We start from the raw sequence: 17,986 nt of genomic DNA, 5'->3' as shown, positions 1-17,986 counted from the left end.
ACCAGACAGTGAGTGAAGATTTGAATTGAGGTTCTCAGAGGCACCAATCCGACATGCCAACGACCTTACAACACCAACTTTCTTTTTCACTTCCTCCTTTTAATGCCCCTCTGGCTGCTACGGGCGATCGAAAAGCAATTTAAAACGCGCTGAGATCCTAATTCTATCGGCGGCCACGCGGGAAAAGTCCGCTTGCAAAGCGTCATTCAGCCTTCTAAGCGTCTGTGAGTGTAACAACAACAACAAAAGATTCCAAGGTGAGGGCAACCCGAAGGCTTCCACTGCCGCTACTGAGCATGCTCCGTGGCCTGTGCGCCCGCGAATTCTCACGACAGTTGGTCGGTGGCGCGTTCCAGTTTAAAGGCCGGCGATGGCCGCGACCGTGGCTGCTGGCGGGGTCTTCGCGTTCCGCGACGCCCGCTGGGAGCCTGACCCGCAGCTCGAAGCCAGCCCGGCTGTTCGGGTACCTCAGCCGGCTCCGCTGGTGCTGGACAACGGCTCCTTCCAGTTACGGCTGGGCTGGGCCTGCCCGGACCCCGAAGTGCCCGCTGAGCCGCTGCTCTGCTTCCGCTCCTTGGTGGCCCGGAGCCGGGGAGCCCGCGGCGGGGCTGGCGTCGAGACGCAGGTAGGCAACGACTTGGGCAGCCCCGAGCCCCTCCGATGGCTCCTCCGCTCGCCCTTCGACCGCAACGTGCCCGTCCAGATGGAGCTCCAGGAGCTGCTCTTCGACCACGGCTTCCAGCGCCTCGGCGTCTCCTCGCAGGTGGGCAGGCGATGGTGGATCGGGCCCTTAGTGAACAGCCAATTTCTTCTTTTGTGTGCAGGCGATGGATCGAGGTCCACTGAATTGACGGCCCCATTGAGCTTCGTGGTCCGGCTGCAGCCTGACTTTTACAGCTGCTGTTTTCCTAATTTCGCTCAATGTTCTTATGAGAATCATAGAGTCGGAAGGGACCTCCAGGGTCATCTAGTCCAACCGCTCCCCCTCCCCCCGCACAATGCAGGAAACTCACAAACACCTCCCCCTAAATTCACAGGATCTTCATTGCTGTCAGATGACCATCTAGCCTCTGTTTAAAAACCTCCAAGGAAGGAGAGTCCACCACCTCCCAAGGAAGCTTGAATACTAATGATGAGGAGAAACTGAGGAATGAATAAGAAAGAGAGGAAGGATGGTAACATTGGTCTTTGAGTTGGGCTGCTTCTGCACAATGTTGTGCTGCAACCATCGTTTACCAGCCTCTGTGTGAATGAGGTGGCTTTCAGCAAATGACAGTTCTGGGGATGATAGTGCAGTATTCAAGGATGTGTAGAAGTAGTGATCATGGATGATGCTGGAGAGGATGCAGGCAGCATGCAGAAGTCAATTCTCCTTACTTTTAGCACCAGAGATCTAGAACAGCCTCAAGTTCTTAGAGGCACCATTCTGTATAATTGATTTATTCATTTAAAATTTTGTTAATCCTTCCCCTACCCTATCTACTGGAGTGGTCTCAAAGAAGCATAATGAGAAAAAGTTGCAATATAACTGAACAAAATAGTAAACTGCATCTTGAGCTACTCCTGGTTTCACTAGCTTGTGTATCCAATTTGTTTACAGACCAGCTCAAAATAGCTGGCAGCCATTTAACCAGTCAATTTTGCTCCACTCCCCCCACTTCAAGGAGGAGTGAATGAAACCAAGGAGTTTAATGGCTCATAGCCATTTAAACCTAGCAGTGGGTGGTTGGACAAGAAGCTTCAAAATGAAGCTAAGCCAGGCCCGTACCTACAGTGGGGCCTGGGGGGCGAGGCCCATCCTTTCCACAACCCCCCCTCCAATTGTAAGGCTCCTCCATTGGAGGGCCCCCAATCTGTCCCCTTTGCTCACCACCACTCTGAACAAGTACAGTATTTCCCCGAAAATAAGACACTGTCTTATATTTGTTTTTTCTCAAGAAGACACACTAGGGCTTATTTTCAGGGGATGTCTTATTTTTTTATTAAGTATGATACAACAATCTACATTTATTCAAATACAGTTAAGTCATCTTCTGGAACATTGTCATAACTCTCCAGACCCGGAATTCCATCTTGAATTTTTTGCGACGCCCATCACTAGGTCTTATTATCGGGGTAGGGCTTATATTTAACAAATGCATAGAAATCCTGCTAGGGCTTATTTTTTGGGTAGGTCTTATTTTCAGGGAAACAGCATCGCTGTTGGGTCTTTTCACTTTTTTCTCTCCCCTTTCCTAACATAGCATGCAGAGCAAGGGGGATGGAATTAGCTTGTGGAACTCAAGGCAGCTTATAGTGCTGAGACTCCAGGGCTGCCAAACTGGGTGACCACCCAAAAAACAACAAATCCTGCTGTGGGCCCCACCAAACATGAAATTCTGGCTACGGCCCTGAGCGAAACCAACCAGCAAAATGGCTGGCAGCCATTTCAACCTAACAGTGGAGTAGGTGCACCTGTCAGCTGTGAGGCTGAAATGGTTGGCAGCCATTTAAACCTAACCGCTCAGCTGCAACCCCATGCTGCTCAGCTTTTAGGTTTAAATGGCCCCAAACAGGGCGAAAGTCTGATAAATGTTTGAGAAAAGCGCCTTCCTTGGACATCGGTTGGGGGGCTCTGAACCTGTCCAAATTCATGCTGAATTTTAGCTTGTAAGTTGGTTCATACCTATCCCTAATCAGGACTTCACATTCATCTGGAAGCTCAGATTCTGACACAGAAGTCCTGAATTTCATAGCAGGTATAATGATGCCAGCTGTGGTATTAAAGGGAAAGTGCTCTTTGTGCATTTAAATGTCATTTTGTTCCATTTATTCTCTTGTTCCAATAGTCACAGCTAAACAACTTCTGTGGCTGAGCACTGGCCTTCTCTGTATGGTCCTAAGTATGCATAATTTACCAGAAAGGTAGGCCCTACTTCCTTCTCTGATATTGTAGAGTAGGAAGCAAGGCCCAACTTAACATTTCTAGAGATGATTCTTTCTGGTAGTCTATAGACTGGATGAAGCCATACAATCCAACCCATATCCTAGCTACTGTGAGATATTGTGACACTACATTTTGCAGGAAGGATTTCATGGTTTGGTCCACATGCCCTGTGGCATGGCCAGGGCATTATATTCAAACTGCAAAGATAAAACAATATTTCCATATATTCACAGCTTTCCAAAGCAGTGGGCAAATTTCTCACAATGTGTTGCTTAAAATTTGGTACCACTGTCAGTCAGAACCAATTTTGTGTGTGCAATTTACATAGTGTGAGCAGCCTATTAGTTGTCTGCCTTTGGGACAGAATATCTACCCCTCCAAAGGGAGAAAAATGCCATTTGCTATTTGTGTATATTTAAAACTTCCAGAAATAGCTAGTGTAGAGGCTGCAAAATTATCTAATTTTCTTGTGTGCCAATCTCAGACTTCTAACAGTGCAATTGTAAATAGACTTAACTCCTTTCTAACTCTTCAATAGAAGAGTGTAACTCTGCTTGCAGTGCTACTGGAAGAGCTGCATCAGACTTGCATATATCATTTCAGGACAAATTTCTCAAAACACTTTTCTAACCTGTCTCTTTTTCATTTTAGGGCTGTGTTGATCATCCTGTTGTGGTAACAGAGGCTGTATGCACCCCACTCTATTCACGACAAATGATGTCCGAGCTCCTCTTCGAATGCTACCAAGTCCCCAAAGTTTCTTATGGTGTGGACAGTTTGTACAGCTTCTATCATAACAAAAGGCAAGACTGGCCTTGCAGTGGACTTGTAATTTCCTCTGGATATCAGAGTACACACATTTTGCCAGTTTTAGATGGCAGGTGAGCTGAAAGCTGTTACAAAATGGGATGTGGAGTTTCTTCTTAGCAGCCAAAACTGATAACTAGGCTAATTATTTTTTGAAGATACCCATGGGCACAGGCTTTATCTGGTTACACTCAGGAAGATTTTTTCTTTCATGTGTCACTGTGATTGAACAGGTGTGTGGTCAGGGTAGATCCCCTCATATTGTTTGAACTGCTTTATATTGGGTCAGATTGTAAGTCCATCTAACTCAGTATTGTCTGCTCGGAGTGGCAGCAAGTCTCTGGGATTTCAGTGTCGTTTTATATCCCCCTGCTATTTCACAAGCTATATATGTACTTGTGAAGATGTAGATGATAGCACCACAACTCCATCAAGGTGATGGGAGTTTTCCTTCATCAGTACTTTCTCTCTCTGTCTTTTTTTAAAGCTTTAAAAAGATAAAAGATTTCTGCTCAGAACAAACCTGAGTAACACGTTTAGTCTTTATTTCATAGGGTTTGCAAAGGTTTCTAGCAGGGCAGTTGTTCTTTGTGAATGCTTACATTACCTTGTTTAGTTTTACAAGCCAAGGTGGATCTCTGAATATTGCCCATTATAAGTTTATAAGTGCAGAAGTGTGGACATTTCTTTTTAAGGTCAAGTTGGTACTGGGGTTTTAAAAACACACCAGAGTATCTTTTCACGGAGCTATCCCTTAAAGAAAGAATTTTAAAATATTCTTTTTTGTTGTTGTTCCTCTGGGTTGGTAGGCTGGATGCTAAAAACTGCAAGCGTATCAATCTCGGGGGTTGCCAGGCTGCTATGTACTTACAGCGTCTCCTGCAGCTAAAATACCCAGGACATCTGGCTGCCATCAGTCTTGGCCGTGTGGAGGAAATACTGCATGAGCACAGCTATGTTGCAGAAGATTACAGAGAAGGTAGGCATTGCCATCATGCATCCTTTTTTCTAATGTTATTATATCATGGTCTCCCACTATTTGGGAGAAGTACCATCCCAGTTATTTCTACTTCATTTATACCCTGTCTTTTTCCTTAGTGGGGATCCAAAGTGACTGACATCCTTTTCCTCCATTTTTATCCTCGCAACAATCTTGTGAGGGAGGTTAGGCTGAGTGTGTGTAACTGACTCAAGGTCACCTAGTAAGCTTCCACAGCAGAGTGGGGGATTTGAACCTGGATCTCTCAGAGCTTTGCCAGACACTCTTAACACACAATCCCCAGAGAAAAATATTAAAAGTTGACTGATTTATGCATTCTATGCTAATACAGGTATGAAGAGTCAGTATTTATCCAAAGAAGAGAACTTGGTCAAGAAGTTAGTCATTTTCAATATTTATCTTTCCAGAAGAAATTAAAAGCAGTTAATGAAAACTAGGTTGTTAATGGCAAGTAGTAAATTATAAGCAAAAAATTTCCTAGCAGTTTATTTAAGTTTTCATTTAGTATGTGCCCCGACCTTTCTGAGCCTTTGGGCACCTTCTAACACAATGTGATGGGCATAGCTGCAAAATGGTTGCCACAGGAGGTGGAGCCAGCTACAAAATGGCTGCTGCAGTTTACCTTCAGTCACTCAGTGAAGATTATCATGCTGTGGTGGCAGCTGCTCAAAACAATGTTTCTTTTAAAAATTGCAGAGCCAATCAAATCTCTGGTGCTCAGAAAGAAACCTTTGCTGGGCAAAAGCCCCACCTGGCCCCACCCACTTTCTAAAAACACTTGGCAGCACCAGAAAATAATAATAATAATAATAAATTTTATTTATATCCCGCCCTCCCCGCCTAGGCAGGCTCAGGGCAGCTAACAACATTCAGATAAAACATTATACAATAAATACAGTAATTTTAAAACGGCATTAAAAGTTATACAGTAGTTTAGGAATGTTTTGATTATTGATTGATTGGTTTTAATGTGAACTTAATGTTTTATTATTGTACCGTTTCACTTTTAAATGCTGTTAGCCGCCCTGAGCCTGCTCCGGCGGGGGAGGGCAGGATATAAATAAAATTTTACATTACATTACATTAAATCAATAATGTCTTAAAAACCATTCCAGTTTATATAATTTGACAACAAGAATGATGTTCCTGGCACTATTCTGTCCATTTACATAATGGCAAAAATCACTATATAGAGTCACTTTGATGGATCATCAGTTCGACCATCCTTTGTCAGCAGTCTGCGAAGGCCTGCCTAAAAAGGATGGTCTTGCAGGCCCTGCGGAATTGGTCCAGGCTCCGCAGGGCCCGCACCTCTTCCGGGAGCTGGTTCCACAGGCACGGAGCTGCAACGGAGAAGGCCCGTGCGCGAGTGTTTTGCAATTTCGCCTCCTTTGGCCCAGGGATAGTCAGCTTGTTCTTCCCTGCTGACCTCAGTGCTCTTTGGGGTTCATATGGGGAGAGACGGTCCTTCAGGTAGGCAGGTCCTCGACCATATAGGGCTTTAAAGGTAATGACCAGCACTTTGTAGCGAACCCGGTATGTAACTGGCAGCCAGTGCAGCTCGTGCAGCCTTGGCTGTATATGCTCCCATTTTGGGAGTCCTAGTAACAGCCTGGCCGCAGCATTCTGCACTAGCTGTAGCTTCCGGGTTCGACACAAGGGCAGCCCCATGTAGAGGGCATTACAGTAGTCCAATCTTGAGGTGACTGTTGCATGGATCACTGTTGCCGGGTCCCGGTGCTCTAGGAAAGGGGCCAACTGCCTTGCCCGCTTCAGATGAAAAAACGCTGACTTGGCAGTGGCAGCTACCTGGGCCTCCATCGATAGTGAAGGCTCCAGTAGAACTCCCAGGCTCCTGACCTGGCGCAAAAACCGGGAGAGGTATTTCCCTTCCCAGAGCGCCGCGGCCCACGCAAAGGACCTCTGTCTTCGTCGGGTTCAGCTTCAGCCCACTCAGCCTAAGCCAGGTTGCCACGGCCTGCAGTGCCTGGTCCAAATTCCCTGGGATGCAGTCAGGCTGGCCATTAGCAGATAGAGCTGGGTGTCATCTGCATATTGATGACAGCCAAGCCCAAACCTCCGGGCAATCTGGGCAAGGGGGCGCATGTAGATGTTAAATAATATCGGAGAGAGAACTGCTCCCTGAGGCACCCCACAGTCTAGTGTGCGCCTCTGGAAGAGCTCACCTCCGATTGCCACCCTTTGTCCCCATCCTTTGAGGAAGAAGGAAAGCCATTGTAAGGCCAGCCCCCTAACCCCTATGTTGGCGAGGCGGCGGGTCAGTAGCCGATGGTCGACCGTGTCGAACGCCGCCGACAGGTCTAACAGCATCAGCACCGCCACGCCACCTCGATCCAGTTGCCGTTGGAGGTCATCTGAAAAGGTCTCAGAGCATCATAGATCCCATGGACACCACATCAGCAGCCCCTCTGCCAAGTCATTGACTGGCCTGACTCAATTACTGCATAACTAAAACTTTTCCTAGCAGTTTTCGTTTAATATGAATTGTTATCTGCTGGCTTTACTCTGTTGTTGCATTTCGTCATAAAGAGATTTCTTTGTGATACACATGAGTCTGGTTTGTTGCCAAGCACACACACACCCCTCATCTCCTGTTTTTATGCATAGATTTCAGTTTTCCTGGTTTTAGAAACTTTCAGTCAGGCTCCATTCTGCCATCCATGAAGGCGGGCAGCCATGTCGGTCTAAAGTAATAGAACAAAGTTTGAGTCCCATCATGACAAATGGTAGTTTGAAGGCTTCTGAAATAAGGAAGTTTTCAGTTGTGCAGCCCAAGTGAGGCATGGAAGGAGTCAAACTTAACCCCCTTCATAAATAAATATTGGGTTATTTGTAAAGTTTCCAGCCACTATGAATCAGATTTTCAAAAATCTGTTCTATGAGGCTCATGCTTTCTTAATATTCCTACCACATTCTCTTTTCTAGTACAGTTTAGAAAGTACTGAAGTATTCAGATTGTGAATGTTTTAGTAGTTAGAATTACTGTGTAGTATGATCCTTGAGTGTTTTTAAATCCATCATGCTTTCACCACTTAAAAAAAAATTAACAAGCCAATGTCTCCATATGACTTTGATTTTCATTGATGTTGGTATGGCGTGTTAAAGACGTGTTTCCTGATCTCGTCTGTTTTAGGGAAAGCGGTTTTAGGGAAGATTATTTTGAGGAAGTAAGTTGAGAAGCCAACTTCTCACCATTAAGTCTCTTTTGCCTCTGGTTTGACAATTGGGGTGAAGGTGATTAGTGCTCTTAAGGAGCAACAATTAGATCTGGGTCTTCTGGTTGTTGATTCTAACCCCATAGAGTAATTGTTTTAAACTATTAAATATGCACCCAGTCCATCTCCCTCCCTTGATCTTTCACATCCTGGTGCAAAGGCATAGGTGAACTCAAGCATATTAAATAGGCTTTCTCTTGTAATGCTGAGCAAGGGAACTAGTTACATCTCCCTCCAGCTTCATTGTTTTCCCTTTAGTTCCCAGAAGTGGTTTCTTTCCCTGATTGTGTTTGCATTAGAGTTGGATTTGGCCAAACTTGGCAAGACTGGTAATTGTGCTTTAAAATGTTTTTGGAACAGAGATGGCAAAGTGGAGGTCTCCAGAGTATTATGAGGAAAATGTGCATAAGATGCAGCTGCCTTTTTCAAACAAGCTCTTGGGGAGCACCCTCACCTCTGAAGAGAAGCAAGAGAGGCGGCAGCAGCAGCTTCGGCGCCTCCAGGAGCTCAATGCTCGCCGGAAAGAAGAAAAGCTGCAGCTTGATCAAGAGAGGTTGGACAGGTTGCTTTATGTTCAGGTAGCTTTATGTGATGTTTAAATGGTAGGTGGGAGGGTGGGGGACTGGAACGGGGAAGCAGAAAGAAATGAATGACATGTGCAAAGCCAGCTCCAATTTTAGACAAAATGTTGAATCATCACAGGGTCACTTTGGATCCCATACAAAAATTGCCAGTAACTAAGAAGTCCCTTCTTCGCTTGACAGTTTGTCATTTTCTCTTTGCATTCTTCTGAGGAACGGATGGGATCTTCTGCAGTATTTGATTCCTGGTGGCTTTGCCATAGTCAGTTGGAAGTGTGTAGAGAAAACTAGTGGTGTGTTAACATCCAGTACTGTTAAAGAAAGGGGGGAAAGCTCTTTCCTTCTGTTGTGTTTGTGTGCAGGAACTGCTTGAAGATGGTCAGATGGAGCAGTTTCACAAAGCTTTGGTGGAGCTGAATATGGACTCTGCAGAGGAACTGCAGTCTTATATCCACAAGCTGAGCATGGCAGTCGAGCAGACCAAGCACAGAATCCTGCAGGCTGAAGTCAGTGTTGAAGTGGATGTTGTAGATAGCAAGCCCGAGGTACTGCAGTGGGGTTCTGTTAACAAACTGTTGTTGTTAACCATTCAGTTGTGTCTGACTCCTGGTATCTGCAGACTAGATATCTGCAAAACAGCTATAAGACTATGAAGAAAAGGTTGAAGGAGCTGGGCATGTTTAGCCTGGAGAGGAGGCGGCTGAGAGACAATATGATCACTATCTTCAAGTACTTGAAGGGCTGCCATATAGAGGATGGTGTGGAATTGTTTTCTGTGGCCCCAGAGCATTTTCTGTGGCCCCAGAAGCATTTAATGGCATCATGTGCCACATTCTGACCGTCTCAATTTCATAACAATCTAACTGCACTTTGAAATCAGCAGTATGTGACTTTGTTTTCACGGTCATTTGGTCCTGAATTGAAACCTATGTTGTTACTTCTTTGTCATCAAGTCACAGCTGGCTTATGGCAAGCCCCTGGGGTTTTCATGGCAAGGAACATTCAGAGGTAGTTTGCCATTGGCACCTCTGTGTTATGACCCTGGTATTTCTTGGTGGTCTCCCATTCAAATACTTACCAGGGCCAACCCTGTGTATCTTCCAAAATCTGATGTGACTTGGCTATCCAGGTCAGGGCTATGTGTTCTTAGTAAGAGTTCTTTTGAGGTCATATTATTTCTTACATTCAGATGAGTGTTTAATTGTATGTAACCTTTATTTTTAAACTGTGTAAACCTCTTGAGAATATTTGCTAACTTTAAAAATAGTGTCTTTGGTTTACAGCTGAGAGAATCAAATTCTTGGCATGAAACTCCTAAACTCAAATTACCTAGTTTTAGAATTCCAAGTGAAGTTGCCTACATCAACTTTGAAACCTGCCAAGTAATTAATATGATAGTTATAGCCAACAGTGATGTGGTGGCATACTCCTTCATTTTAGCAGTCTGTTTCCAGGCATAATACCTACTTTCACTGATTATTGCTTCCTGAAACTAGCAATTTTCAAAAAATTGCATACCATTTATTTGGCCAACAAATATTTATTTTCCAACATCATTTGAGCAGGGTACAGAATAAGGTAATTGATAGACCTGTAGGCAATTGTGTAAATGTACCAGGTCTGTGCCATCTTTAATATCTGGGTTAATGTAATACTTTAATTGGGACAATTTTTTTTCTTGAGGAATGAGACTGATTTTTTATCTGATGCCTTAACAACTTGGTTAAGGTAGTTAGAAATAAGTAAGTGTGCTGTACAAGGCTTAATCGCAAACTTTTGTTTGCTCAGCTTGCTGTCTTAAGTGTGCTTGCTTGAGAGTAAGCATACATCTAAGACTGCTTGCTTTTTCCACAATGCAGTGTTGATGGAGTTTGGCCGAGACAGAAACTTGGCATGTTCATGCTGGTTTGTGTGGCTTGGCTGTTTACTGGGATAATCTGTTGTCCTTTTCCCTCCAAGACTCCTGATCAGGACCCACTGGGCAGTGAACCATCCATGGATGATGTGGAAAGCATGAATGCATTTGAGCCTTTATTTGCTGAGGAGCAACCTGAAGCTGAAAAGCCAGTTACCACAATACAGGTTTGTCATTCATTTATATATCATACATACACAAACACACACAATACCTGTACAGTCCTTTTCCTGAAGTCCATTCCATCCCATAAGAATTTGGGCATGAACTTGCAGGAAGCTTATGCTCAGATGTTTATCACAGTCCTGGCCTGACTGAACGACTCTTGGAGGAGAGTCTCTTCTTTGGCTGAAACATCTCATCTGCAAGATAGGAGTAATTTTCTCATTCTACCGCTTGAGATAGTGGCACTGTCTGCTGGGTATCAACTAGAATTGACATGTCAAACATGTGGCCTACAAGCAACTAGGGAGAAACCAGTCTGAATATGGGCCACTAGGATATTATGCCCCCTGCTGAGGTCCCACCCTTCCCCAAACACTGGACTTCCCCAGAGTCTTCCCCTAGGTCACCTGGGATTGCCTACTGCCCAACCTGGAGTTGGGCATAAGGGGTGGTGAGGAGGCTGGTCTGGAATGGAGATCTGTGCAGCCAAACCCCTTGAGACCTTGGGATGCTCTTGGTCAAGGCACTGGGCTGGGACATGCTGCCTACTCTCTCCAACTCCTCCTCTGGCCAGAATACATTGGGCTTCTGTGTCTGCTGCTGGCTGATCATGTGCAGCAGGCAGAATCTCTTTGACTTTTTGGATTGTGGCTCCTGCTCTCTGGAACAAACTCCCTGAGGAGGATGGGGGATCACCATCTCCAGAAATTTTTAGGAGGTGCTTCAAAGCTGTTTTATTTCCTAGGGGCCATAGTGGCTGAGGATATTTTGGCAGGGAGATAGTGGATACTTAGGATTCCATTGTATGTTTTAAATTGGGATTCGTAAGTCAGCCTGAGCTACGGGGAAAGACATAAGTATTTTAATAAATAGTGACTTGTACCACAATGGGTGTTTTTAGTGGGTTTTGTCCTGGTCTTTTGAAACAAAAAGGGGCTGTCAAATTCAATAGCCAATGATTGTGTCAGACACTCTACAGAAATAAAAATGAACCCACCCCCACCTCCCTCAGGGTTAAGAGACCAAGCAGACAAGGGAAGGGGAGGGAAAAGGGAGGAGATTCATTTGGCAATGCCAGATCAAGGCAGCTGCAATCAATTAGGTTCCCCTCCTGGTCTTCTCTTGCTAGGATGAATGTGCTGCAGTGATTCATAGAGATGCCATTCCCTACCTGTGGGCCCAGCAGCCCTTAGATAATTTGCCTGGTGACAGAAGCCAGAGTGTCTCTTTCCAGTCACTTCTGCAGTCATAGGGCAACTGGCAGAGTTTTTTCTTTGAGGCTGATGGCTGGTGGTGAACTAGCCTGCACTTGCCATGATGTTTCTCTTGGGAAGGAGTCCAACCTTCCGGGGGACCTTGACCATGGATATGTGCTTAGAGCTTTAGTTTTGCTGGGGCATTTCTGTTAATAAAGGGATTTCCCCTCTTAAACAAGACTTTCTTACCTGCCTCCTTCGACTACAGTTCATAAGGTGTGGCATGCATTGGGCAAGAGGGTAGGAGGGGGGGAGAGAATGCCACAGTTTACATGCAGAAGTCTTTTCTGTCTCTGGAAACAGTCCAGTGAAGTTAAGTCAAAGATTGTAAACTGCTGTGCAAGGAAGGACTGAAATGTGCTACATTGAGAGAAGAACTAGCCCAGTCAGTTAGCCTCATGGCAGAGTAGGAATTTTAACTGGGGTCTTCTTGATTCTAGTCTGGCCATTTAACTAGTATACTACCTTAATGTAATTTCCTTTCTTCTCAGTCAGAACATATTACTGGAAAAATGTCTCCCTCTTTGTAGAAATTACTGTCATCTTGATTAGACATGATACAAATTATACTTTACCAGGTAGTCATCACCTAGAATTTGTGACAAGATGAAACTGGGTGGGTTTTTTGGGGGATGGAGGGTGGAAGCATAGACTAGATACTGTGTTGGGGGAGGGGCACTTTATTCATATGCACAACCATTTTTAATGTAACAATTTTGTTCTTTTAAAGAAAATGACTGTAAAGCAATCCTGTCTTTACAGCCTGTATTTAACTTGGCAGAGTACCACCAGCTCTTTATCGGCACAGAAAGAATCCGTGTTCCTGAAATCATTTTTCAGCCATCCTTGATAGGAGAAGAACAAGCTGGAGTAGCAGAAACCATGCAGTTTGTCCTAGACAGGTTGGTTAACAAAAATCCCAAATCTCTTGCATTTTTATTTAAAAGCGGGTATGTCTTTGCTGGCTAATTTTGTTAGTTCCGTGACTACAGAGGATTTCTTGCTTAGCAGAACGTTAATGATGTCTGTAAATCTTAAGAGCATCTTGCAGAACACAATAATACTGTATTGATGCAGCAGGTTGGCTGTGAAGATGGCAGTGGTGGTTGAGAGCAGGAACAATTGGAGCCTGTTGGAAGTGTCTAACCCATGAAAAGCATACTGTTTTGTTGGCCTTTTCAGTGCAGGCCCAATTAAGGTGGTGAACCTGTGTCTTTGCTGCATGAGTTCAAAGGGTCCTGTGGTTGAATGTGGGTCCACCCAAAGCAATTGCCCTTACATCAAATGCTGTGTACTGGGGAAAAGAGTTATGAAGCCTGTCTTCCCCCTTGACACCTGGCTTTCTACATAGACAAAATATTTTCATATGGGTGAACATTCATCCACGGGAGAGCCCACCCTGTTGTCTAAAGCGGCACAGTCCAGACACAAGTTTGCTGCCTCTTTAAGAGCTTGATCTAACATGATAAATATGTCCACTCAGAAATAGTCTAACAATTCTACATTTAAAAAAAAATCTTGCCACTGCAACCAGAATCTTGCTTAATTTATAATGTGCAGTTTTGTTGGTGGTTTTGGTTCACTGAAATAGCATGCTGTGTTTGGATTTGTTTCTTTTCTGGCATCCTCATAAAAAAACAAGTTCTTTTTGCTGCTTATTGGGGAATAATTTTTTTAGCAAGGGCTCCTTTAGCAAGGTGATTTGAGACTAGAATCTTGGGGGTGGGGGGGAGGCAGAGAAGTCTCATTATGGAACCAATTCCTACTCCTGGTCTATTTATCTTTCCCTTGGCTGTTAAATGTACTTTGTTCAGTCAGCCTCAGAGATGAGTGCTTTTGATTTCAATGGAAGCTTTGAGACTGGTCTGGATTGTACCCATTAATTGAAAATAGATCCCAAAGGAGACTTCATTTAATTTAATATATGCTCTGAACAAGACTGTGAGGATGGAACAAATATATGTTAAGATTGTTCAATAGAACCTATAGGATTAGACACTTTCCATCAACTTTTGTAGAATCTTGCAAAAGCAATTAGATAATACATTAGATATGTCATTCTGAGCTGCCTTAAGCATAGTGCTTGAGGCAGTATTTGCAATTGCCTTTGACCATGGAAAATATGAAGAGGTTTGCTTAGATGTTTGTGCCTCAATTTTCTTCCCAACAGGGTTCTAAAGGGACTTACAACAATATTCTTTCCTCCCCCATTTTGTCTTCACAGCAACTGCCATGATATAGGCTGGGCTGAGAGTAGCTAGCCCAAGATCATTCCATGAGTGGCAGGTTAGGGTTGTCTACTAATCTCAGTCTAACTACTGCATCGCTTTGACTCTCAGAAACTAAATTGTCAGCCCTTTTATGGCAAATGAAGATCATGAATCTGGGTTTTGTTTTTTAAAATAGATGAAGTGCTGTTTTGTTTGTTCAGGTATCCCAAAGAGCAGCAGCAAAAACTTGTCCAGAATGTCTTCCTTACTGGGGGGAATATGATGTATCCTGGCATGAAAGCCAGAATCCAGAAGGAACTGTTGGAAATGAGACCCTTCCAATCATCGTTTCAGGTAAAGTGTTTTATTTTAATACAATGACTATGACTCAGCATGCCAGTGTCAACAGATTTTTATGAAGCAATTGAGGGGAGAGGCCTTTGAGTTGATGTGAGGTGTTGTCTGGGTTATACTTTGTGCTTGCAAGTGATTGATGACAGAAAGCTTGTTATGGCCTTTGAGGACTGCCCTTAGAAGAACCTCAAAGACAGAACTGTGTTTGTCATGGGGACCAGGTTCTGTCAAACAGCTTTGCTCTTACGTGCTGCCATTTTGGTTTCTCAGCTGAACTAATCAGGCCTCTTTACCTTCCTTGCTGCCATATAGGTGCACCTTGCCCGTAACCCGGTGTTAGACGCATGGTATGGTGCTCGGGATTGGGCTCTGGAGTACATGAACCGGGAAGAAGGCTGGATTACCAGGAAAGATTATGAAGAAAAAGGTGGAGAATACCTGAAGGAACACAGTGCTTCCAACATCTATGTACCTATTCGCCTCCCAAAACAGGCTCCACGGACAGCTGAAGCTTCAGCATCCAGCAAAGCTTTGGGGCCTGCTCCTAGCAATTCCTCTGAGCAGACATAGGCTGGGGACTATGAAGCTGTGTTATGTGAAGGTTAGGAATAGCTGGTTTTTAAGGAGGCCACTTTCCACAGCAGCAAGAGAGTTGCTAACCTGCAAAAACTAGACTGATGAGTCCCAAATTTCTGGTTGGGTGCGCCATATTTGGCGTCTTCAGTGGTGAATCAAACCATGTCATACAGCTAATTTCCCCCCCCTAATCCCTGCAGTGAAAGATCTAAAATGGAACCCTGTGGTGCCATGAGATTATCTACATCTGTTCAAGGTGTAAAAAAAGAGCAAAGCATATATTTCAGAGAAAATGCTTATTGGCCTCATTGAGGCTAACTCATTCTCTGCATGTTATATTGATGGATCTAGCTCTAAGCAATGTAAATAAAGTCTCTTTTTATATGGTTTTCATTCTCAAGAGCATTTTTCCTAGCAGTGTTAGTCCAGAAGGGGGCGCTTTCACCTAAAGGAAGACAGAATTTTAACAGACAGGCTCTTAGTTGGAACTGGTATTTTGAAAGTTTTCTCATGTTGTGCTTTATGTTTTCTTGAGCTGGTTGGGGAGCCTTCCTCTGTTCCTTAGCTGATGCATGTGCTAGTGATGGAAGCTGCATTCTGAGATAGCTGTCATAACAGGAAGTGTCAAAGATTCCCTCCTGAAGTCTAGGTTTATAAAGCCAAAGCTGGGGATTGATGATGTATTTAGAGACATTTGTGATTCTTTTGATGCCCTTGTACTTTTTTTTTTGTATTTGTATGTGCAAACGTGGAAGTCACAGCAACTTCTGGCAACCCCTACTGGGTATGGAGGACATTCAGAGAAGTGGTTTGATACAGCCTACCTCTGCCTCCTGCTCCTGGTATTCCAAGGAGTTTTCTCATCCAATTATTTGCCCTGGTTGACCCTGCTTAGCTTATGGGATCTGACAAGATTGGCTTCACCTGGGCTATCCAGGTCAGGCTCCCTTGTTCACTTGTGCCAAATATGAATTGAACACCCTTTCTGTGCTTGAAGGCTCTCTCCCTTCCTTTCATCCATGAAAGAATGAATGCCTGGTTGGTTCTTCCTTACGTTTAGCACCAGTTTTATTCCTATAGTGCCTTGTGGATTTTGTTCTGGATGAATGTGTCCCTGTAGACTTGAACCTCACCTCTATTATTTAGAATCCCAGCTATGCATTTAGGGAAAACTGTAACTCTCATGGCTTCAGCACAAAGGATAGTCAAAGCAATTAGCCCAATTTTACACTCTAATTTCCAGCAATCAGTTACAGTAAACACTAGCTAGATGTTCTGCTGTTGAGCAGAGTTTTTTTTCTGGCCTTCACCAGGCCTACCAAAGTGTTATCAACTTAGAGTTGTAAATTTCATTTAATAAAGCAACCATTTAAACATTAACAGACTCACAACATAGCTACCCCACACAATAATCTTACATATTATCGAGCCTGCTACTGTTTTCAGTGCTCATAAGGGAAATAAACCTCTTTTCATAGAAACAGGGCATTCATACTGTTTTGAGTTGGTATTCGTGAGTTTCTATGTAATGCTATGCCTGAGCATGCATGCAAATAGACACTGTGTGTCTGACCAGCGTGTGGGGGGGTGGGGTTGGTTTGTGTGAGGAAAGAACCCTTTTCGCACTAATTTGCAACTGAAAGAACATAATGGCCTCCTGCGAGTACAGACAATTGCCACAAACAGGCTTGGTTTCAGGTAGGTTTTTAATCCTGTTGAATTTGCACATGGGCATTCTTGGAATGTCAGCCAGTTTCTCTATATCCTTTCCAAATGGTGATCTGAGCACAGTACTCCAGACAGGGCTTTTTTTGTAGCAGGAACTCCTTTGCATATTAGGCCACACATCCCTGATGTAGCCAATCCTCCTGGAGCTTACAGCAGGCCCTGTACTAAGAGCCCAGTGAGCTCTTGGAAGATTGGCTACATCAGGGGTGTATGACCTAATATGCAAAGGCGTTCCTGCTACAAAAAAAGCCCTGACTCCAGATATTACCTTAACCAGTGCTAAGGAGTGCAGTATGATCTATTTCTACTTCGTGAGCACAATGCTTCTATTATTATAACCTTTCTTGTTTGTCTCCCCTCATCAGTCTCCATGAAAGCTGATATGCTAGAGTTTGATCTTCATCAGTGAACAAATTTTTCAGAATTCCATGCCCGCTCATGAGTTCAGTTACACAAAACTGGAATATACAGAGACTTGAGGACAGATCTGCAAGAGACACATGTTGCATAAATGCACATGTCTAACTTTTTAATCACAATGATAACAGCTTGACCTTTTAAAAAAATTCAATACTATAACTATGCCCTGTTGAAACTAAGATAGTGGAGATTTTGCGCATCTGCTTGCTTGGAAGTGTTCATGTCCTGGTTTGAAAACCATAACCATTGGCTTGGATTTGGATCCTACCTAGCTTGTACATGGGGAAGATTTCACCCCCAGAGCAGCATTTTAGGTGTGCTTTGGGTTGCCCTGAGAGGAGAAGAGCTGGTGAACATCACCTCCCCAGCCTTGAAAATCGAGCTGTGAACTAATCCATAGGATTTTATCTATCAGTGGAGGTCATAGGAGGAAGAGATCTTTCCACAGATACAAGCCATGAAGATTTCTCTTGATTTCTCCCATGTCAAGATTTACTTGATTTCTCCCATGTCACTGGAAGCCCCCCATCCTGAGGATCATTTTGCTCTGCTGATCCTCAGAGACATTTCTGGATAAATTACAGACTGCTTGGGGGAGGACAAGGTGAGGAAAGGTCTGTTCTTCCAGCACCTTCTGTGAACTCTACCAGTAGTGGTGTAATCAGTTTGGTGTAGTGGTTAAGTGTGTGGACTCTTACCTGTGAGAATTGGGTTTGATTCCCCATTCCTCCACATGCATCTGCTGATATGACCTTAAGTAAGTCACAAGTTCTCACAGAGCTCTCGAGCAGTTTCTGTCAGAGCTCTCTCAA

The 17,986-nt window shown here is 44.0% G+C and overlaps 1 protein-coding gene across 1 annotated transcript; it reads left to right on the top strand.

Moving 5' to 3' along the window:
- On the top strand, window positions 1-15,415 carry ACTR5 (actin related protein 5). The gene is made up of 9 exons (XM_060230930.1): window positions 1-763; window positions 3,578-3,807; window positions 4,543-4,712; window positions 8,330-8,547; window positions 8,913-9,095; window positions 10,510-10,632; window positions 12,649-12,788; window positions 14,318-14,450; window positions 14,763-15,415. Exons 1-9 carry the CDS (start codon window positions 371-373, stop codon window positions 15,018-15,020), a joined length of 1,848 nt encoding a protein of 615 aa, XP_060086913.1. The 5' UTR covers window positions 1-370; the 3' UTR covers window positions 15,021-15,415.
- Window positions 15,416-17,986: the final 2,571 nt, after the last annotated feature.

The sequence above is a fragment of the Heteronotia binoei genome, chromosome 2 (assembly GCF_032191835.1).
Source record: "Heteronotia binoei isolate CCM8104 ecotype False Entrance Well chromosome 2, APGP_CSIRO_Hbin_v1, whole genome shotgun sequence".
Classification (NCBI taxonomy): Eukaryota; Metazoa; Chordata; class Lepidosauria; order Squamata; family Gekkonidae; genus Heteronotia; species Heteronotia binoei.
Note: the sequence above shows the minus strand (reverse complement) of the source record. Positions and strands in the feature narration are given on the sequence as shown.